Source organism: Panthera pardus, unplaced genomic scaffold (assembly GCF_024362965.1).
Source record: "Panthera pardus isolate Hobbes unplaced genomic scaffold, ASM2436296v1 HiC_scaffold_7, whole genome shotgun sequence".
Classification (NCBI taxonomy): Eukaryota; Metazoa; Chordata; class Mammalia; order Carnivora; family Felidae; genus Panthera; species Panthera pardus.
Genome location: NW_026527002.1, coordinates 49,392,289 through 49,415,656, shown reverse-complemented (window position 1 = coordinate 49,415,656; position 23,368 = coordinate 49,392,289). Strand labels below are relative to the sequence as shown.

General features: G+C 41.2%; 1 protein-coding gene across 2 annotated transcripts in view; it reads left to right on the top strand.

Annotated features, from left to right (window-relative positions):
- The window catches only part of DPYS (dihydropyrimidinase), an 80,272-nt gene that overhangs the window by 30,703 nt on the left and 26,201 nt on the right, over nucleotides 1-23,368 (top strand). For both annotated transcript variants that reach the window (XM_019467885.2, XM_019467887.2), the window contains exons 5-7: nucleotides 2,822-2,978; nucleotides 3,912-4,053; nucleotides 6,181-6,323. In XM_019467885.2, coding sequence (XP_019323430.1) covers nucleotides 2,822-2,978; nucleotides 3,912-4,053; nucleotides 6,181-6,323 — 442 coding nt within the window. The remainder of the gene's footprint in view (nucleotides 1-2,821; nucleotides 2,979-3,911; nucleotides 4,054-6,180; nucleotides 6,324-23,368) is intronic.

The following is a 23,368-nucleotide window of genomic DNA, read 5'->3' as shown; positions in this document are numbered from 1 at the left end:
TAACACTTTTCCTGGTAACGCAATGTGTATGTACGATAAGTCAAGATACTAGGATTCTAATTCTGGTTATCATTTACTACCTGTGTGACTTGGGCAAATTAGTTTGTCTCATTGAGCATCAGATGCTTTATCTGTCACACCAGCTTGAGGGTTGCTATGAAAGCCAAATGAGATACGTGAATTTCCAACTGTATTTGCAGTGCTATAAGATGTTAGATATTTTTGTTTTTCTTATTTTATTTTTGGCCTAAATCTAATAAAGCCCACAATTATGCTAAATTATCTAGTGTGATTCTCCAATTTACGAACTACCCAGTCCCTTCATTTTCCTTCCCTTTTTTACTTCTTGCATACTATCTGTTTTGTTGTTGTTGTTGTTGTTGTTGTTGTTGTTGTTAATGTCTTAGAACCATTGTGAAATAGAAGGTAGAGTAGTTAGGAATTTTTACCTTTTATTTAATTTTTTAATATATTTGCAGATGCTTAATGAATGGGGAGACAGTTGGAAATAGCCCAGTTAATGAAGAGTTTGTTATGTATACCAACACAGTGGCCTGTCACATTTTAAAGGTGTTAAAGCCTTCCAAGGAGATTACATGTCATCTGGTTTCAAAACAGTCCTGGCAGACTCCTGCTAGTTGCTGACGCTTTTAATTTTTCCTGAGAGCTAATAAATTTGTAGAACTTTGAAACTGTGTTCCCATCTCACCTTGATGGGCCAAATGATTGAATAGAGCATGTGATAAGAATCGTTCCCACATGATGAAGCACCACGGAAAATCCTGAGTTGACAGTTTGTAAACTGATTGCAGATCAAGTCTCTGAGTTTTTCAGTGTCTGAGCATCTGTATGTTCTCTTGGGATAGGAAGGTCACTACATGCCTGCAAGTCAGATATTGGGTCCATCTTTCTATCCCTCCAGCAAATAGTACATTACCTCTTAGTTCACATGAAAAAGGATTGCTTCTTGTTCTACACACCAGAACGAGATACAAGTGGCATTTCTTCTTTCCTGGGAGCAGGGCAGTAGGCAAGAGGATGCGGGTGGGATTCAGCATGTGTGTGTGCTGTGTGTTTGTGTGTGTGTGTGTGTGTGTGTGTGTGTCTGTGTGTGTGTGTGTGTGTGTGTGTGTGTGTGTGATGAAAGTGAAAGATCTTAGCCATGGCTATCTTGGGGCATAACTTTTATTGACCATGTTTGGTACTTGGTTACTTAAGAAGCAAGGTTTGTTAGGCTTCAGTAAGCCTTGTTTCGTGGTTTGCAAGAGGAAAGCGGGAAGAGATGATTTGGGAGGTAATAGGATGCTACATTCTAGTAGTACGGGACGAAAGCAACTGGTGGCCATCCGCTGTCAGTACTCTCTGAAGAAATGAGTTAATTTCAGTTCTATATCGAGGATTTGAGCTGAAATCCGGTGACTGACTAGCCAGAGTGAGCTAGTTAGGTGTGCCAGGATCTGTTTACTCTGCGTTCACCTCTGTGGCTGCTTGGGGATGATCAGCTTGATGTCGGTGTATCTATTATTCCAACAAATGCTAATCAGAGATAGGATTCTGATTTTAAATTCAAATTTACTCTGCACTATTAGCTTTTCTAACACCGTTTGCTTTTGATGGCCTCATTTGCATGATTTTTAGAATATGCATTGCTGGCTACAATTATATTATCTGAGTGTTCTTTCTATTTAACATAAGTTTTTGGAGGAGGTTTTTTGTTTTTTGTTTTTTTCTCAAGGGTGTGAAGAGATTCTCGGTGTATTTGCAGTAGAGATATACTGTGGTTAAACTCCATATGACCATGTGGTAATTGTCATCAGGGGTATAGCACAGAAGTTAGGAGTGAAAAATGCCCAGATTCAGATCCTGACTCCTCCACTTCATTGATGGCATGTGGAGTACATGTAATGCAACTGTGCAGAAGTCATTTCACTTCTGTTATAATAACAGAAGCTATTTAAAAGACAAGCTTTTTCTTCATCTTTTAATGGAGATAATGATCGCACTTCCCCGGTAGGGTTTTGAGATCCTTTCATTAGAATGGCACACATATCAGCCAGCATTTGCTAGATCATGCTGCACTAACAGATACATCTAAAATATCAATGGTTTATAACTGCAGAGATTTATTTCTCATTCATACTCGTGTCCGTCATTGGTCGGCTCTACCTCTGTTCCATATTCTCTTCATCCTGAGGGACAACTGAAGAAGCAGTCTCTGATAGTCTAAGGTCAGAAAGAAAACTCACTGTGGCTTTAACAGCTTCTGCTTGGAAGCAGCCCATGTTACTTCCATTCATGTTTAATTGGCCAAAGTAAGCCACGTGGTCAAGCCTAGTATCAGTGAAAGCATATAATCGTCTACCACAACACGCATGGACATTGACTGGAACATAGTAGATGCTCAATAAGCAGTAGCTTTAATTTTTTTTTTTTAAACCAGGTATCATTCTTTTTTTTTTTTTTTTAATGTTTATTTTTGAGCAAGCAAGAGAGAGAGTGCGCATGAATGGGGAAGGGGCAGAGAGATAGGGAGACAGAAGATCTGAAACGGGCTCTGTGCTGATAGCAGAGAGCCCGGTACGGGGCTTAAACACACAAACTGTGAGATCAAGACCTGAGCCGAAGTTGGACGCTTACCCGACTGAGCCACCCAGGTGCCCAAACAGTAGTTTTAATTTTTAAATCCTGTTCACAAAAGGTAAATTCTAGTTTGGGATTCCTATCATCTCTCACTAGCCCAGAGAAGACTAATATTTATGTTTGTCAGATGGTTCTCTTGAGAGCAAATTAAAGTACTGAATGTGTCCTTTGAAATTTCCAGGGAAAGTGGTCTATGGAGAACCCATAGCGGCAAGTCTCGGCACAGATGGCACTCACTACTGGCATAAAGACTGGCACCATGCAGCCCACCATGTTATGGGCCCACCCCTGCGACCAGACCCATCAACGCCTGACTTCCTCATGAATCTATTGGCTAAGTAATCTTTGAGCAGATGGGTGTGAAGTGTTTGGCCAAAATAAGGTGTTAGATGAGTCTCAGATTTGAATGTAGGACATCTTGTCCACCATCTGACCTTCCATCGACCTCCAGTGTCCTGCTCTACTTGACATGATAGGTGCTGGGGACTCCCTTACCTGAGACCAACGAGCAGTGGCTTAATTATGATATGGTGTCAAAATCTCTCCTGGACGCAGAGAAATCACATAATTTTTACTGAAGTTTGACTCTCTTCTACTTGTTTCCTTGCCCTTTCTATCCCGTATAGAACCGGGTCTCTTCACTGTGCTTTGTTTCTATCATTCACATATTCTTGAATATTTTTCTGTGCTGCTGTAACCCAAGAACCAGATGTGCCTGTATAGGTACATCTCTGAGATTATTCGCAAGTCAAAGCAGGCTATCTGTTGCTGGTGACACGAACATCCTCAGCCAGTTGTCACATGCCTGCCCATCACAACATTGCCATTTGGGCAGGAGCTGCCTCTGTCCATGCGGGTCACTGAGGCTCATCTTTGTGTAATGCTCTACTCACAAGGAATTTTCCCTTACGTTATTGCCAGTGACCCTAATATAATTGTCATCTAGTACATGTCATCACTAATTTCTAGATAAGAAACTGAGCACTGAACAAACTCATAACCACAGAACCTACAAGTGAGGGAGCCTGGAACCAGTTTTTCTGGCCTGCACGTGATGGTGCATCAGGCTTCTTGTAAGGGTCTTATTTTCTAAAAGCTTCCTAGAATACAGATGAGTATGGATGAAACATACTTGAAACAGCTTCTCGTTCTCCACTGCAGTTTTCTGACTTTCAGTTGAGGAGCATCAGGAGAACCGGAAAGTTCTGGTAGTTTCCTCTTGACGTCTTTTATGTATTTATCACACACTCTGGTGTGTTCTTCTTTTCCAGTGGTGATCTAACCACAACAGGAACTGACCACTGCACTTTCAACACCTGCCAGAAAGCTCTTGGGAAGGATGATTTCACGAAGATTCCCAATGGGGTGAATGGTGTTGAGGACCGGATGTCAGTAATATGGGAAAAAGGCGTGGTGAGTTTCACGGGACCCAGCTTGTTTTGCTGAACTCTGTCACCAGGATCTGGCTTGTTTCAGGATCAGAGTGTTGCAAACTGTCAGAGAAAGGCTTTTTGATTGTTTTTATTACAGTGGAGACTCGGAATGCAGCACCGTGACCACGGCCACCCCATTCCTCCAGGGTAACAATAAGAAATAATTTTCTTCTCACATAATTTAGTTCAGAAGATACATTGCATCATTATGCAGACATTAGGAGGTAAATTTAGACTGGGTACCAGGAGGATTACTCTCCAAGTCAGTGAAATGTTATAGCCCTTCTACTTGATTTCTCATGGTTTTGAATCCCAGTTCCTCATGTGTCATTGGTGTAGACACTTGGAATGACTGAAAATACATGAAGGATTTTTATTATGTTCATAATAAAGGAGAAATTTTTCTTTCTCATGAAATTTTTGTGGATGTCTCTTTTTGAGGACCGTTGAATATCATATTTTTGAAACTTCTGTGTAAAGTCACATAAATAATAATCCAAAGTCTAGAACCAGAGATTATTGTAAATACCCACAATTTAAAATGTTCTCCCTGAGCATGGAGAAGAATCAAGTGGCTAAATGTCCATATGTCAACCTGTCCAGCCATTTGACATGTGCAGTCGTAAAGATCAGCAGGGGGAGACTTGCCTGGTTACCCCTGGGGCCACCATTGTCACACCATTCTCACCCATCTCTCAGAAACCCTCCCTTAGATGACACATTAACCATATCTCACACCTCAGAATCCCCTCCACATACCATTCATGTCTAACTCTTAATTATTTACCAGTTCTTGTCAATTCTATTTCTAACATGTCTCCTTATTTTTATCTTCGTGTTTACTACTCTAGTTTGAGGCCCGTCCCTTGTTTGGACTATTGCAGTAGTCTCACAGCTGGTGCCCCTGCTGCCGGTCTCTCATTTGCTACGGCCTATGCTATAGTTTAGGACCAGAGCTGCCTTCCAAAGCCAAAGGACTATTCATGCTTTCTTCTCCAAAATCCTTCAATATCCTCCATTATTTATGGGATGATATTTGAACAATTAATTTACATGTGAGGATCTTCAAAACATCTTGACAGCCCTATCTTCTGCTAATCATCCTTTCAGCCCTTTTCACCTCTACCCAAACTCTAATCAACCCAGATGACTCTTCTGCTCTTCCTGTTTGCATAGATTTTCTTGCTGAAGTTTCAACCTTTTTCTCTGAACTTGTGCTATTACAATGAGTATGTGCATTACAGCAAACTTTCATACTACATCAAGTGCATAAATGACTTCAAAGTGATAGACTATTTCTTAATAGCATCCAGGAACTGTTACTTTATGAAACATTAAGGGGGTTTGCTCATGGGAATATTACTCTCAGGATGTGGTTCTTCGTCATTTTGTGAAACATTGACACACTGATAATTAAATAACCCTTAAGAATGCTTCTAACCATATAAATGTGCATAGGGATAAACTCTCAACATTAAAAAAAAACAAATCATATCAGTTTAGAGAGACCACATTTATCCAAAGTTTGTTCATATGAAAATCTTTTATAGTAGACTGTCCATGATTATTGGTTCATGTACATTTCAATAGCGCAAAATTTAACCTCTTGAATTGATTTTTTCCTCTTTCTAGAAGTGTTGTCATTGATTTAAAGGTCTGTCTTATTTTAACTCTATCATATTCTTCGTATTGTCTACATGATCATCTCATACATTTTAGGTCTGCCATAAACAAGCCAGATTAAAATTGTAGTGGGTGGCAGTAGTAAACTCTAAACAAAAATTGAAACCACTATTGCTAACATTTAGCTGTTGTCTGTGTGATTCTGGGAAGGATGGGGGCAATTAGTGGGGGGTGGGCGTTAAACTGATAGGTTTTTGAAAAGTTGTCTTCAGGCTTCCATGTGTTACCCCATCATCCCCATCATTATCATTGTGATAATTTAAGACCTACCAGTATCCACAGATGTGTTATGCTCCCCAATATAAGAAATTAACTACAGTTCTGTTGAGTTTTAAGAGGCAAATCTTGCACTTTAATTGATAGGAGATTTTTAAGCATATGGTCATTAAAGCAAATGCATTTTCTTTCTTGGATTGTTTTACAGCATAGTGGCAAAATGGATGAAAATCGATTTGTGGCAGTTACCAGCACAAATGCAGCTAAAGTCTTTAATCTCTATCCAAGAAAAGGAAGAATCGCGGTGGGATCAGATGCAGACATTGTGATTTGGGACCCAAAAGCCACAAGGTAGGTCTAAGTTCTTGTATTCCTTAGCTTCTCCAGGGAGAAGAAGCGCTAACTTGCAAAGAAATGATTTATTGGTCTTAATCAGACTCTTCTTGTGGGTGACTTATTTAGCCTGTATTTTGAGCCTGTGCACAAGATAAAAGTTTTGATGTACAAATATCCCTTTGTTTTCCTGGACACAGAGGACAAAAAAGTTGTGTTGCTTACCATTCCTTGGATAATGCATCTGGGTATAAAACCAGTATGAATTTACCGCTTCAATGGTAAGCTTGGCAGACACCTGAGTTCACATGGAGGGACGGTATGGCGCAATGAAGAAACTAGAAGGCTTAGTTTGGAAAGGGCTGAATTGAAAACCCAAAATAATTATAGCCTTTTTAAAGCTTTCAGATAGAAAAATTCCAGCACAAAGGATGTCACTTTTAGTTAGCCAGATTTTCCACTTGATTTCATCTTGAGCTTGTCATTCCCAGTAGACTCCAGCTTTTTGTTTCCTATTTCTGTAATTCTATGTTAATATTGCAGATTTCACAAATTCCACCAACTCAGGAAAGCATTCAACAGAGGCCAAAGCTCTGGTAATTTCTCCTTGTAAGACATCAGCAGAGACAACACCTGCATCCCAATTTGTGTTTTCTATAGCCTTTGCATTTGTAATGGAGAAAACACCGCCTACTTTAATATTGTATGTGTGTGCATGTGTGTAAATAGGGATATATACACCTTCTACCCCCACTGAATGGCATTTATTCAAAGTCTACTGGGTTTATATGTTGTACTAAGCAGAAGTCTTTAGTTTCTTGGAGGTGCTGTTGTCACAAAGACCCAGCTTCAGTTGAAATGCTCCTGGACTACTCTCTGGGGAAAAGAAGACTGAGAAGCATGAGAGCTACCATTGCTATGAGCTTAAAAAATAAGCACCAGGTATTCCTGTAGAAAAGGCTTGTCTTTTTTAGTTTAGCACTCTCTGGGGATTCCCTCAGAACCCAAGCACCAGTTCACACCACTGGCCATCCATAGTCATTGCAAGCAGCCTGTACTGAATGTGTACCATCTTGTTTCTGGTTTACAGTCAAGCAGTGCAGGGCATGGTGGTATGAACATCTTATTTAAGACGATGTCCTAAGATGCCAACGAGGAACAACTCAGGGTCTTTGTTGCTATGATATTAACAAGGAACTGTTGCTTACTTAAGGACAAAATATCTGGTTGTCAAATCATCTTAGGCCCCTCTCTACGCAGAAGAAATGATGATAAATAAACTCACATTTGGAGCAGCTTCTCTACTAGACTAGAAAAAAAAATGTCCTTGGGGAGACAAAGGGAAAAAAATTGCTTGGTCTTGGGTTGGTTTGCGGACAAATTGAGCATGCTGTGTTTAGAGAGCTCCTGGTGTCTTAAATGTCACTCTACTCACGCTCTTGTACACCCAGCAGGGACCCGCCCAGCATCATTTCTGCTGTGATTCAAACGGTTTTGATTGCCCCCACGTACTGGGACAGATAGGTCTTTTGAAATGATTTGTGGCTTATGGAGATGATGAGACTTAATCAGGAAACCTCGAAAATTTCAAAAGGAAGAACACTATCATGCAGAAAAATATTTGTGAGAAATGGTGTTTTTGAAGCATTGCATCTGGGCGAGTCCTAATAATGATATTAATTTGCAACCATTTCTATTTGCACAGTTCTCCATGGTTTAAAAACATATTTTTGTATCTAAAACGTGATCTCAAGGTAAAACAAACGGGACTCCCCCTTACGGTAATGGGAAGACCTTAGCACAAGGGCGTCCATGACAGGTTTGATACAAGGATCCTTGATCCAGTGTCTTTGACTTTGCAAACTTTTAGGTCTTTCAGGAGATTTGGTACCATGCTATCTCCTAATGCCAAAGCAGAGAGCACTTTATACCATACTTGTTTGTTCATGTTCCGTTTTTTCTTCCAATCAAGTGGTCCAGTCACGAAGAGACTTCCTGGATTTGATTCTATTCTGTATTCATTTTCAAAAGTGAGGGAGAAATGAAAATCATCAATTGAGTGATGCAGTGTCTAATAGAGTGAAGAACCATGGGAGGCCATTCCTGTGGTTCTTTTTAACCCTGCACCTGGCTCTCTCTGGCAGGATTCACCTTAAGCATATCCTTGGCTGTTTTAATCTGTGAGGGTGACACCAGCTCAGGGGTAGAGCATTGTCTTCCTTAGACAACTGGACAAAGAGAAATGATCCAAACCTATGGGTGTGAATAATTCACTTACTTTATTTCCACATATATTGTTGCTCGGTGGATATTTATAGGCTGTGATTATGTCTCTTTGAGTCATGTTTTCAGACGATATAAATTTAGAGCACTTTCGCACAAGTTTTAGTTGCTGATTTCTGTAACATTGTTTTGTCCTTCCTTTCCTATTCAGTTGTTGCAGAATAGCGCTTAATGATCCAGATGTTTACTTCTTATTTTTTCAGGTCTATATATTACCTGCTTGCTGCCCCTCATTTCTAGCCTAAGGTCAATCTAAAAAGTTTCTGTGCTTTTAAGTTTCTTTCTATCTCTCTTATCAAGTCTTTAATTTTCTTATTTGATGTTTGTCCTTCACTTTATAGCGGTCATGATAGCAGGAAATTAACTATTTACATTTTCATATACAAATCTTTTGAGATAAAGATACATATTGGCGTTTAATTATTAGCTCAATGTCCTCTTTACCTACGTCTGCTTACTGCGCATGCCTGGGCACAGGGCTACATAGAAACAACACAGGGGCGCCTGGGTGGCTCAGTCGGTTAAGCATCCAACTGCAGCTCGGGTCACGATCTCAGAGTTTGTGGGTTCGAACCCCGCGTCGGGCTCTGTGCTGACAGCTTGGAGCTTGGAGCCTGCTTCGGATTCTGTGTCTCCCTCTCCCACTCTCTCTCTCTGCCCTTCCCCCGCTCACACTCTGTCTCTGTCTCTCAAAAATAAAATAAAACATTAAAAAAAAAAAAAAAAACTTTTAAAAACAGCGCAGCCTAAGAGCCTGCTGAGTAGGTGCTGGTCACAGCTCCATCAGTGCCAAGCTGGGGACCCAGGCAGGTCAGTTAGGGTTCCTGAATAGCCTCTGTCTCATTTGTAAAATGAGATTATTAATAATTGTTAAGCCTACCTCATAAGATTTTTTGTCAGAATCCCATGAGATAATTTATGCGAAAATGTGTTGTAAATCAAGAAGGCACTCCACGGAGACAAGATTTGTGTTGTTTTGGTTACTTCCTATTTATCTAGTTTAGCTGGTGTCGTTTCTTGCTTCAGTCTTCATTTTCAGGTGGTCACGGCTGTTCTCCTGAGGTGACCAGGGAGGTCGGTGAACCACTAGGTTCTCTGACCCTCAGATTCTTTTTAAAAACTGGAGACGTTTGTTTGTTTGTTTGCTTTTCTTTTGCATTTTGCTGTCCTTTTAAAAAATGGGGAAATGTTATCTTTACTTGGCAGGATATACTGAAATGATCCAGCCCCCTTTGGATTTCTTTGACTTCTCCTTGCTTCTCCAACCCTTTAGTTTAAGAATTTTCTGTAAGCCACCCCCCCTCCATTTTTTTTGTACTATCATTATTCATCCTTTTCAATGTGAAAATTGCAGAATGTGGGAAACAGGAGAGAAGGGGTGTTTGAAGAGGGAGCTTCACAGAATAACGAATCTGCAAGAATATTTGAACAAAGAGAAAGTGTGTTTATTGTGCTTCCTATCAAAAGAGAGAATTTTGTGGGAATGGTATGCGGATTCCTTATCTAGGTCAGTCATAGCTCCGGCTCTCTCTATTCCTGGCCTGGTTGTTATGAGAAAGTTGCTCATCTGGGCCGGCTGTTCCTGACCAAAATTTATGCTGATGACCTCAACGAGGACCTTTCTGGTGCACAACAATATTTTTAGCCTTCTCTGACTGCCCTTACAGCACCCGTAGCTTCCCACTATCCTTAGCTGCTGCCCTGCCCCTGTCTGCGTCTGCCTCTTCCCACCTTGCAGACTGAGCTCACTGACTCCTGCACACCCACGTACAGTACCAGACCACAGTCCTTACTCACTGTCTTTCTCCCTCATTAACATTCTTGAAGTAGAATTCAGTCTTTAAGATCAATGTTTTATTTCAGAATAGTTTTAGATTTACATAAAAATTGCAAAGCTAGCACAGAGAGTTCCCATATACCCCACACTCAGTTTCCGTTATTATTATCTTATATCCCTCTGGTGTATTTGTTATAATTAATAAACCAATACTGATATTTTACTATTAATTAGAGCCCATACTTTGAGGCTTCCTTAGATTTTACTTAATTTCCTTTTTCTTATTCCGGATCCCATCTAGGATACCACATGGCATTCAGTCATCATGGTTCCTTAGGCTCCAGGGTCCATGAGTTTCTCTAACTTGTTTTTGATGACCTTGAAAGTTTTGAGGAGTACTGGTCAGGCATTTTGTAGAATGTCTCTCTATTACGGTTTTTCTGGTGTTTTTCTCATTATTAGCCTTGGGTTATGGGTATAGAGTGCCATTTTCATCCCATCCTTTGAAGGATATATGCTATCAACACGACTGTCACTGCTGATGTTGGCCTGGATCTGCTGGCTATACAATTTACTCATTTTCCCCCCTCCCATATTGTACTTTGTAGAAGGAAGTCACTGTGCACAGCTCACACTTAGGGAGTGGAGAATTATGCTCTAGTTTTATGTGGTTTTATAAGTTTATTTTGAGAGAGAGAGAGAGCGAACACGAGTGGGTTGGGGCAGAGAGAGAGGGAAAGACAGAACCCCAAGGAGACTCTGAGCTGTCAGCTCAGAACCCAACTTGGAGCTCAATCCCATGAACTGTGAGATCATGACCTGAGCTGAAATCAAGAGTTGGATGCTTAACTGACTGAGCCACCCAGGCACCCCTCTAGTTTTATGTCTTAATTGATTCTATATCTTCAGGGCCTGGCCCAGTTCAGCACAGAGTAGAAGCACAATAAATGTTGAACGGGCAAGCAAGATGGATCCAGCCTTCCACACTGCATGCAAGATTCGTGTAATTAAGAAATGGCTGCAAGTGCCTTATACGCTTAAAGTTCCCAAGAGAGTAGATCTTAAATGTTCTTACCGTGAAAAGGAAGTGGCAATTATGTTACAGGATGGTGGGGTCAGCTCATGCTTGGTGGTAAGCGTTTTGCACTATGTAAGTGTATCAAGTCACCTTAAATTCATACTATGTTACATGTCAGTTATACATTTTTTCATGTTTATTTATGTTGAGAGAGAGATTGAGAATGCAGGCAGAGGAGGGGCAGAGAGAGAATCTCAAGCAGGCTCCGTGCTGTCAGAGCAGAGCCCAATGTGGAGCTCGAACTCAGGAACTGGGAGATCATGACCTGAGCCAAAACCAAGAGTTGATGCTTAACCAGCTGAGCCACCCAGGCACCCCTGTGTCAATTATATCTTAAGGTAACTGGTGAAAAATAAAGAAATGACATGAGGGAAAGTTGGAAAGATTCTATTCAGCAACGATTACAGTGAAAGGAAAAGTACAAAGAGCAGCATTTCCTCACCTTATGCTTTTAACTTATTGCAAGTTATCAATAAATGATTGTTGAATGAATGAAGGTGAATGTGAGTAGAAAGGATCTCCCAACGAGAGGAGGAAGAATTGCTTCACTGGTCTTATTTTCTCTGTGTCTTTTTCATTTTTGAAGTTGGGAGCAATTAGCTTGTTAAGCAGCTCTTATAGAGAAGAAAATGAAGTGAATACAGTTTCCTTACTGCATTTCTTCATTCCCACGGCCACTCATCATGGGAGCACCACCATGAGCCAGACACGAGGGTCCAGACTGTGTCAGAGCCAGGCCCTGCTTTTAGGAAGCTGGCAGTGGAGGGAGAGGGGATGAGATACAAAGTCAAATACTCTCAGTCTTAGCAGGAATGGGTTAAGAATATCGGGAGCAAGAAGTTCAAAGATCATTCTCACCTTAGCACCATCATTGGCATGGGACCACATTGGCCCTGAGTGTCAAGACTAAACATGGAGGCAAGGTAAACCAAGGCAGTGCTGGGAGAGTCTGGGAGGAGACAGTTAAGGCTGGCCTTAACTTATGTGAGAGAGAGAACAGGTTCAGGTCGTGGAAGCAAGTAGGGAGGTGAGGGGGTCATGGGCTGCCTGTCTCCAGCTTTCATGTTGTTCATTACAGACAGAAGCAATTATAAACAGAGCTCATCTGGTAGAAAGCATTGTTGAATCCAATGAATAAAATGGATCTATCTGTAGGTTTTGTTTTTTTTTTTCTTGAATGACACTGCCTTTTATTTTACCTACCTGGTTTAAATATTAGCTGAAGCCTGGTGATGTGAGGGCTTTCTGTCTGACCACACCATTAGAAGTTGGCCAGAATTTTCCTTTGAAATTTTCTTGAAAGGTTTTAGCAAAAACAATTGCCCAGCTGACTAGTTAGCATCTCAAATGAGAGCAGCATGCATTTCACCCCAGACCCTGAAGGGGGCACCCACAGCCCACACTGAGACCCAACGAGGCCAGTTGAGGTGTTGGTTATGCAAGAACAAGCCAGCCTCTGGAGAATGGATGTGTTTGCTAATGATTTTTGGCTTCATGGTACATAGATGTTTCCCCCTTTCTCTAAATTCTCATTATTTATTAATGGCATGTAGAAGTAAGTATGCTTGCGACACAATCTGTAACCTTAAAAATGAGCCGCATTATAGTTACCGAGGGCGACCAGAGCCAAGAAAAGGCAGTGCAGCCATGTTTTTTGTGTTGTTTTTTTTTTTTTTTAAACCTGTGAAAAGCCCGATGATTCCAGGATGAGAAATCTGACATGTGGGATGGATGGTGAGAGGGAATTGGGGGTCTGTAGAGAAGGTTTGGACATCCTAACGCAAGATGACCTAAGATGTTACTAGCCTGTACAAAGTTCTCACAAAAATCAACTGTGGTGGTTCTTCTGTGTCATTGCACAATAAAAACAAACTGCATTTGGTGCATATGGAGCGTCCACCTTTTCCAGAAGTAAAAAGAATCTGCTGTATTCAGCTTGATGGCTCACTGAACCAGTGTCTATTGCTTGTGACAGAGGTATGTGTCCCAACGCATCACTACTCGGGTCAAAGATTCCAATTTCAGGACACATTCCTTATCTAAATGTGTGGCTCGTTTCTGTAGAATGTTTTGGTACTTAGAGTCAAGGGGAAGAAACCAGGGGTAGGATTTTCATGCGGAGTCAAGAGAGAATCTGGCCGTGTCATGTGGTCAAGACAGAGACCAGTCAAATCAGCCAACTTGTTAAAAAATCGTGTTAGAGAGGATGGCACGTAAGTTACTTGCAAGCTCCCAGCAGCAGCAGTAACTCACGTTCCGGCAATTTAAGACTATCCTATGAGCTTCGGTTCTTCGGTATTCATTAAATAGCACTTAGTTACTATGGCAACTGTCCCTTTTCAGTATTTATGAGCTACAGGATATCTCGCAGAATCTCCAGCACACATACGCATAGCTAACACATTGTGCGCACTGGAACATTTAATGAAGACTTCTAGCTGGACCGTATTCTGCAAAGCAGGCATATTTTGCTCACAGCTATTTTCATTTATTATTTTTTAACTCAATTATAGTGGGCTTTGACCTTGAATACACCATTCGTAAAGGCATTGTGCTGTCCTTCCTGCTTAATTTCCTTCCCTTTCTCAGCAACGATAGAGATGAATGAATTTTACTGTATATTCAGTGAAGAGGAGTAACTTGCCGCCTGTGAAAGTGCCCCCTGGATTCTGGAGGGGGCGTTGTGTGTGCAGGAAAGTGGGGTGAGAATGACTATTTCATCCTTGGGTAATTGGGCTGTGGGTGTGGGGACAAAGAAGAGATAAGGAGTAAGGTGCCTGTTGGCAAATAGTGGCGGCTTATGATTATAGCTATATTATCAGTGACTGTTTCACGGAAACCTTAGGCATTTTCCCCTGAAGTTGCACATTGTGTATGATTTGACCTTTAGTCTTCCTGCTCCTCAAAAGAAGTCTGCACACACACACATACTTGCACAGATGTGCACATGAACACAGCAGCTGCGTTTCTGCTTATAAGCGTCGGTCAGCCCGATGACTCTGCTTTTAACGCCCTTTTCTAAGAGTGTTTATGACTAACTCCTCCCTCGGTTCCCAAACGCACACCATGGCAGTGCATATGTGTGGGAGGAAAGAGTGGGGGCCCAGGTCTCAGACCAGGCATGCAGGTGGAAATGGCAGTTCATGCCATGATTTTTCACTGTGTTGCCTCGCATACATTCATGGCGTCAGGTTAAGGTTGTGCAGGCTGTGCTTTGCACCACTCCAGGGGCACCCTTCACATGCTACGGTCATAGCAGTGACCATAGCTGTATGTAGTACTTATGGCCATTTTCCCACGGATCATGGCACAGTATCTTGAGGAATAATTGTCTTTTGCTAATCCACACAAAATCCTGCCCATCTTCCTGGTTCCTTGGGGGGCAGGAGCAGAAAGAGAGTGTAAAGAGAAAGGCTTTGGGGTTTAACTCCTACCCTGCCTCTTAGTAACTAGATGGGACCTTGGGAATTGTGACCTAATTTTTCTGAATTTCAGTCTCTTTATTTGTAAAACGGGGATGACGATGATGATGATGGTGGTGATATTTATTTTATAGCATTGTCATGCGTATCTAAGATAGTATAATGAAAAAACAAAACACAAAATAATTAAAGCGCTTAGTACATGATTAATGTTCAGTGGTTCTTGGCTTACCTGCTGACGATGTAGTGGTAGGTGGTCAGTGGCAGTCAATTTATTGAGTAAGTGGAAGCTGTGATCAGCTCCAGTTGTGATTCACAAGTCCTTGCAGTAGTGACCTAATTCAGACATGACCAAAGTCACTAGAATTCTATTTCATGTAAAAGCTCCATCTCTTGTACTTCATGCACACTTCTAATTTTCACCAAGAATGACTAAAATGGAGAAGCTTGGATGAGTTCTTCCGGCTGAGATAACCTGATTAAAGCAGAACTCTTCAGTGGCCCCAGAGGTGACTCCTTTGAAAAGTTGTTTGCTGTGAAACCATTCCAACAAATCACCTAAGATTTATTCTGTGGCCTTCGGAAGAGGCTTTAAAAAAAACACCTCTGTGCTTTAAAAAAAAAAAGGCTTTGACTACGCATTAAAAAAAAAACCTAGTTTTGCTGATTACAGATGGGTAAAATTTTAACCACTGTTTATTCCAACTTGTTTATTTAAACATGTTCTTATGCAACTGAACTTTTCAAGTGAACTAGAAAATGATTTCCAGGGACTTCACTACTATTAGTGGCATTTTTTCCTAATTATAAAAGAAAATCAGCTTAGGAACAGATCACAGTAACCCATTCTATCATTGATCATTTGCCTTTGCCAGAGTAAGCACAGTTTATTTTAAGCATTAGGATTTGGAAAAGAATAAGTATCAAGGGGAGGTGGTTGTGTGAAAGGCATAGGCTCTTCCAACTAAGCACCTGCTATATTGTTCTTCCTGCCCAACATATATTACCTATTTTCCTGTCTTTGGCATTTGGCCCTCTTATTTACAGCTGCATCCCTAAGTCTCAAAGCAGTGCCAGGAGACCACATCTAGGAACTCAGTAATTATTTGTTGAATGAATAAACCAGATACTAATAATGGTCTTGGGCCAATGAGCAAATGTGTGATTTAAAAATTTTGGTTAGGCTTTGTTTATTATCTGTTCCTTGAACTGGTTTAAGATTGGTCTTACGTTTCTTCCCTTTGAGTTAAACAAACAAACAAACCAGAGAATTCTTGGCACTTCTACCTTCTCCTTCCCCAAAGCAGTGCTTGGCCAAGACGCATTCCAGACTCAGTGGCCAGCAGCATTGCCAGATCTGGCCAGGAATGTGGCCTAAGCTAGGTTGGATCTTTTTGTGGGTCAAACAATTCTGGTTTTGGCCCAGACTCACTCTTAATTCTGGCCACTTATCTTAAAAACATGGGAATCTTGGCTATGGAGGAAACAGAAGATGAAATGAAGATGGATCAAAAGAAATATAATGTCAGTACCTGGAGAGAATCCCAGGGTCCTTATATTCTTAAAGCACAGCAAAGAGCCATGGCTTTTTACAAAGGACTTTGGAGAAAGCATCAATTTAAATATGCCCTTCCCATCAGAAGAGGACCACTGTGGAAGTCTATTTGGAGGCAGTGAGTGGTGTAGGGAGAAGCAGTCTTTTCTAATGGCTTGGAGAAAAAAAAAAAACTCCAAAAAATTTAACTGAAGCTTATCTACCTCTTCTTTTTAAGAGCACATGTTCTCAAAGACCAGCAACTTCAACATCATTTAGGAATTTATTAGAAATGCAAATTCTCAAGTACCACCCAGACCTGTTGCCTCAGAAACTCCATGGGTTTTAACAAGTACCCCAGGGGATTCTGATGCACACCCAAGTTTGAGAACCACTGGTTCTCATAGAATTGGAGAGGGCTTTGGAACTCATAATATCCAGCTAACTCCTCAGAGTTCTCTATGGCCTTGCTTGATTACTACTATTTTTAGAGAAGTTACTACCTAACTAAACCATTCAGTTCTCTCTGGGATAGCTATAACTGTTAAGATGTTCTTCCTTTGGTTCCATTAAAAATTACCTCTGTTGTGCTCCTCAACTGTTTGCCTCTGGAACTATGCAGAATATATCTGTGCTCTCATAAGATAGTTCATTCATTCAAACATTTAGAGAAAGTCATTGGCCCCCAGTAAGCTTTCCCATCACCAAATAAGCTTTCTCAGTTCCTCAGTAGATCCTTAGGTCCTTGATTAGCAGACTCCCAATGTCCTGACCACACTTCTATTCACCCTTCTCTTGACACACACTTGTCCCTGTCCTACAAAGATGTGAGTCTCAGAACTGCACATGATTCTGCCTGGAATAGCACCAGAGCAGGAACATGTGAGCTAATTAGTTTTATACTAAATGTAAAACTTTGCATTTCCTTTGTTGCATTTTTTTGCAATAACACCTTATGAAATTGCCATTTGCAGGTTAAAAACAGTGAAATGCGGGGCGCACCTGGGTGGCTCAGTCGGTTAAGTGTCCAACTCCTGGTTTCGGCTCAGGTCACGATATCACCTCTTGTGATATCAAGCCCTGTCCAGCTCTGCACTGACAGCATGGAGCCTGCTTGGGATTCTCTCTCTCCTCTCTCTCTCTCTCTCTGCTCCTCCCTGCTCATGATTTATCTCTCTCTCAATATAAATAAAAAAACTTAAAAAAACAAACAGCGAAATGTAAACCATTGCATGAAGTTCCAATATTTTATCACATTTGTGCAGTCGCTAATTTAAAAACTTGTATTGGGTCTTCGTCTCTGATGTTTATGTTAAAATGACTAGGATTATATTAAATGGATTCTTTTCTATATTATACTTTTAAGTCCACTTGAACAGACAGTAATTTATAATGACCATAATTTTTAGAAGATGCAAAATTTAATATAAAGAGAAAGTACAAAAAATAATGCCCTTGTATTCACTCCCAACAACCACCTTGGGTCCTGTATTTGATGTTTATTACTCCCATGCATTTCTTTCTATTTTTACTATATACAGATGCAGTCCCAAGCCATTATATATATATATATATATATATATATATATATATATACACATATATATATATGTATACATATATACGTATACATGTATATGTATATATATGTGTACATATATATACATACATATATATACATATATATACACATATATATACATATATATAATTATATAATTTTGTGTATTTTTAGCTTTATATGAATTTATTGCACTATGTGTATTATTGTGCAATGTTCTCAGTACTGTCTTTCTGGGACTTATCCATGTTGAAATACGTAGGTTTTTCATTCAGTTTCACTGCTATATAGTGTTCTGTATATGAATACAGCATAATTAATTATATATTCTCTTGCTTAAGGACATTTAGGTCATTTGCAGTCTCTCACTATCCCAGACACTGTGTACATCCTTATGTACATGTGTCAGAGCTTCTCAAGGACAAGCATCTAGTCCCTGATTTCCTTGGCATCAAATGCTGTCAAATTTTGCCAGTAGAAGCATATGAAATGGCTTGATTTTTGTAACTAAATGCAGAACTTTCCATTTGTCCCCATTATATTTTATCTTGTCCCACATTCATTTGCTCAGTTATTAAGAACAGTATATTGGGCCCCTGCCATGCTCCAGAGAGCCCAGGAGGCAGCTGAAGACAAAGCGAATGAAGTATAATCTCACTTTTTACCCACGGTAGCACGTGCAGGGCTAGTAGAGAAGTGATGGCTTTATTTCTAGCTGCAGTCACTGATTTTTGAGTTGTGAGTCCAACATTCCAGGTATTAGCTGTCACTTCCAGAAAGATTTCCTCTCTCTCACCATATATAAATGCAGAGTGATGAGCTGGGTGTGCTGAGTGAGCTGCCCGTCTGCCTGTGAATCCAAGGTCAGAGCTACCTCAGTGTTCTGCAGGGCAGCAGATTGCATGCTCTGTCCTCGGTGATGAGCGCACACTTGGCCGGTGTGTGAAATGGGTCCCTGTAAATCTGCCAGCATTCCTGGACATCACTCCCCAGCACGTTTTGCTGGCAGTGGGATTCTTTGGACATGAGAGGACAGTTGACCTGTTCGTTTCAAAGATACCCATGTGCCTGCGAGCACCTCTCAGTGCCACCCCCCCACCCGCACCCCAAAGAGTGGCCTGTGCAAACCAGAGAGAGCTCAGGAAGGAGAGTCAGGGTACGTCACGTTGATTTTGCCATTGCAGTTGGAGTCATATTAAACCTATTGCCTAATTTCCTTTGTCTAACTTGATTTCTTTTTGGCCGGGAGGCAAATGGATCAATATTGTTTTTTATGCCGAGATTATGTTGCCTGAAGGAAATTTTCCATCGGTGTAGTGTGCCTGCCTTCAGGCCTGTAACTGGGGCTGCGTGCTGTCTGGGCGATGAGGGGCCTCCCCAGACAGGCACGTGAAGCCCGCCATCTGTGCAGAGCCCCCCAGGAGCACTCTTCTGGAGGGGCTCAGGCGGGCCGCCCCTCGCCGGGCAGAGCTTGGCCTTTGTGTTGGGCCCTTTTGCACCTGTTTCTCTGGCCATACTCTAATATAGACAGCTTTATTTTTGTTTTCTTTATTTCCTGTGTGAAGCCCTTTCCTCCCCATCTTTTCTCTGTGTCTTTTCCTATGTTTGGCACGCTCTATGTCTCTCCAAAATTTCATTAAAATCGTTTCTTTACATTTCTTTTTTTTTCAAATGTTTTATTTATTTTTGAGAGAGAGAGAGAGCGCGCGCGTGTGCCCGTGCACGCGGGGGAGGGGCAAAGAGAGAAGGGGACAGAGGTTCCAAGGTGGGCTCCGTGGTGATGGCAGGGAGCCTGATGTGGGGCTCGAACTCATGAACTGTAAAATCATGACCTGATCTGAGATGGTACAGTGAACTGACTGGGCCACGAGGCATGCCTCTTTACCTTTCTGTGATATTTTCTTCCTGTCTTCCTTCTCCCCATCCCTCCACACTGTGGTTTTGCCAATACTCATCATCCAGCAGAGGGGAATGTTCATACTTTGCTCTCAGTTCCATTCTTCTACCAGGCATTTAAGGAAAGCTAAGATTCTGGAGGCAGAATAATGAGAAGGCAATTTACCCCCACACACAAAAAAATTGGAGCATTTATCTGTGTGCAAGTGTTGTGGAATTCCTCCTGTGGTGGGGGAAGAAAGACAGTAGTAATCAATTATCTTTAAACATATATTTATTGCACCCTCACTCTGTGTAAGAAATGGCATTGCTGAGTGCCATGGGGGTCATAAATAAGGTGCCATACCTACCATCAAAGAAGCTGTATTCTGCTTGGGCAGACAAGAGGTTCGTGTGGGAAGCGATAACTCTTGGAAGAGGAAAATATTAACAGCTCAACACATCAGTTCAAGAAGTGACCAGGGTCTGGTGTGCTTCACTCCTCCACAAAGGAAGAGTCAAAATAATTGTCCTGACTTGAGGTCATCAAGACCTCACAGAAGGCTGGGTTGGGCTCGTGAAAAGACTTTGAATTAACTGAACCCTTGAGGTGGCTCTGGGTAAATAGACGGGGGCAATAAAGTTATCCAGATGAAGAAGTCAGTGCTAAATAAGGGGAAATTGAAAAGAGACATTCAAGGGGCGATCGAGGGACCAGAGAGCCTGGGCAGAGGGGTCAGGATGGCAGGTAGTTGAAGATAAGATCTCTCCTGGCCCGACTGCCAAAGGCTTTGAATGTTAGTTGAAGTATAGATTTTCTGCGGCAGGGAGCACCATTGAATGTCTTTGAATGAGGATTGAATTGATCTGCATCTTTTTTTTTCAGGTTAGTTAACATGCAATGTAGTATTGGTTTCAGGCAGGAGTAGAATCCAGGGATTCATCACTTACGTATGACACCTAGTGCTCATCCCAACAAGTGCCCTCCTTAATGCCCATCACCTACTTAGCCCATCCGCCTACCTACCTCCCCTCTAGCAACCCTCAGTTTGTTCTCTGTAATTAAGAATCTCTTATGGTTTGCCTCCCTCTCTGTTTTTATCTTATTTTTCCTTCCCTTCCCCTATGTTTATCTGTGGTGTTTCTTAAATTCTACGTATGGGTGAAATCGTATATTTGTCTTTCTCTGACTGACTTATTTCACTTAGCAAAATACACTCTAGTTCCATCCACGTTGTTGCAAATGACAAGATTTCATTCTTTTTGATCACCGAGTAGTATTTCGTTGTGTGTGTGTGTGTGTGTGTAACATATCTCTCCTTTATCCATTCATCCATCGATGGGCATTTGGGCTCCTTTCCATACTTTGGCTATTGTGGATAGTGCTGCTATAAACACTGGGGTGCATGTGCCCCTTCAAAACTCCTATATCCTTTGGATAAACACCTCGTAGTGCAATTGCTGGGTCATAGGGAGTTCTATTTTTAATTTTTTGAGGAACCTCCATACTGTTTTCCAGAGTGGCTGTACCAGTTTGCATTCCCACCACAGAGCAAAAGGGTTCCCCTTTCTCCACATTCTTGCCAACATCTGTTGTTTCCTGAGTTGTTAATTTTAGCCATTCTGACTGGAGTAAGGTGGTATCTCATTGTGTCTTTGAAAGATGTTGAGCATCTTTTCATGTGTCTATTAGCCATCTAGATGTCTTCTTTGGAAAAGTGTCTGTTCACGTCTTGTGCCCATTTCTTCACTGGATTATTTGTTTTTCAAGTGTTGGGTTTGGTAAGTTCTATATAGATTTTGGATACTAACCCTTTATCTGATATGTCATTTGCAAATATCTACTCCCATTCCATTGGTTGCCTTTTAGTTTTGTTGACTGTTTCCTTCACTGTGCAGAAGGGGTTTTTTTTTGTTTGTTTTTGTTTTTTTTTATCTTGATGAGGTACCAATAGTTCATTTTTGCTTTTATTTCCCTTGCCTCTGGAGACATGTCTAGTAGGAAGTTGCTGCGGCCAAGGTTAAAGAGGTTTTCTTCTCTAGTATTTTGATGGTTTCCTGTCTCCACATTTAGGTCTTTCATGCATTTTGAGTTTATTCTTGTGTGTGGTGTAAGAAAGTGGTCCAGGTTCATTCTTCTGCATGTCACTGTCCAGTTTTCCCAACACCATTTGCTGAAGAGACTATCTTGTTTCCATTGGATAATCTTTCCTGCTTTGTCAAAGATTAGTTGGACATAAATTTGTGGGTCCATTTCTGGGCTCTCTGTTCTGTTCCATTGATCTGAGTGTCTGTTTTTGTGCCAGTGCCATGCAATTTTGATGATTACAGCTTTGTAAAACAGCTTAAAGTCCAAGAGTGTGATGCCTCCAGCTTTGGTTTTCTTTTTCAACATTACTTTGGCTATTCAGGGTCTTTTCTGGTTCCATACAGATTTTAGGATTGTTTGTTCTAGCTCTGTGAAGAATGCTGGTGTTATTCTGTGCTTCCTGATTTTCACATGGCATAAGTAGAAACTGGTTTTATTTGTAGGGTATGTGGTAGTGAAAGGAATTTGGAGACTGTGAGGAGAATGTAACATAATCAACTTGTCTTGGTTTGGCCAGAACTTTCCCAGGTTTAGCACTGGAAGTCCTACATCCCAACAAATCCTTCAACCTAACCCTACACCAGGACTGCTTGCCTGTCACCTGGGAAGGTGCTTTTGGCCACCAGTGACTAACCTCGGAGCTCTACCCCGACCTGGTCACCATGGGATCTGAGGGTTTCAATCTTGCATCTGGGCTCATCACTTGGGAAAGCTCGATGACTTTAGGGTAATGAGTGTGCAGGACTGGTTGGAGTCTGATAGAATGGTCAGGAGACTGTTGGTGAAGTCCGATTTGCAGGGATAAAGCCTCATACAAGATGATGACAACAAAAGTGGAACTGATTTAATGTGTTTTTTTTCCCCCGGAAGGAAAACTTTTCCCTGACAACTTGGTGAAAAACTGGAAATCGAATGAAGTGGAAGAGTCAACTGTAGCTTTGTTGCTTTATGACCCAAGCATTTATTGAGTGCCAACTGGGTGCCATATACTGTGCTCAAAGCTAAACGAGAAATGTCTTCCTCTAATGTAACTCAGGACTTAAGTGGACAGAGAAAAAAAAGTACTCCACATAACTATTGTATAAAGTAATAGATCAGGATGTGTGGCTCAGTGGCTAAAGGGCATGGGATCCAGAGCAGAACTGGGTCACTGGATTCAAATCTCAACTCTGCCAATACTGTCTGAATGACCTTGGACAAGTTCCTTATCTCTCTGAGGCTCAGTTTCCTGTCAGTAAAATGTAGATATGCTAATAATAATACCAAGCTCTGCAGGTCACTGGAAGGAGATAATACCTTCAACAGAAGCATGGCATATAGCAAAACTCCAAGAGACATTAATATCATTATTATCATTATCACATACAAAAGATAGCCATGAGAGATTTACAAACTAGCAGGGAGGCATCAAAGTAAATGACTTTTATAATATGGGATCCTAGAG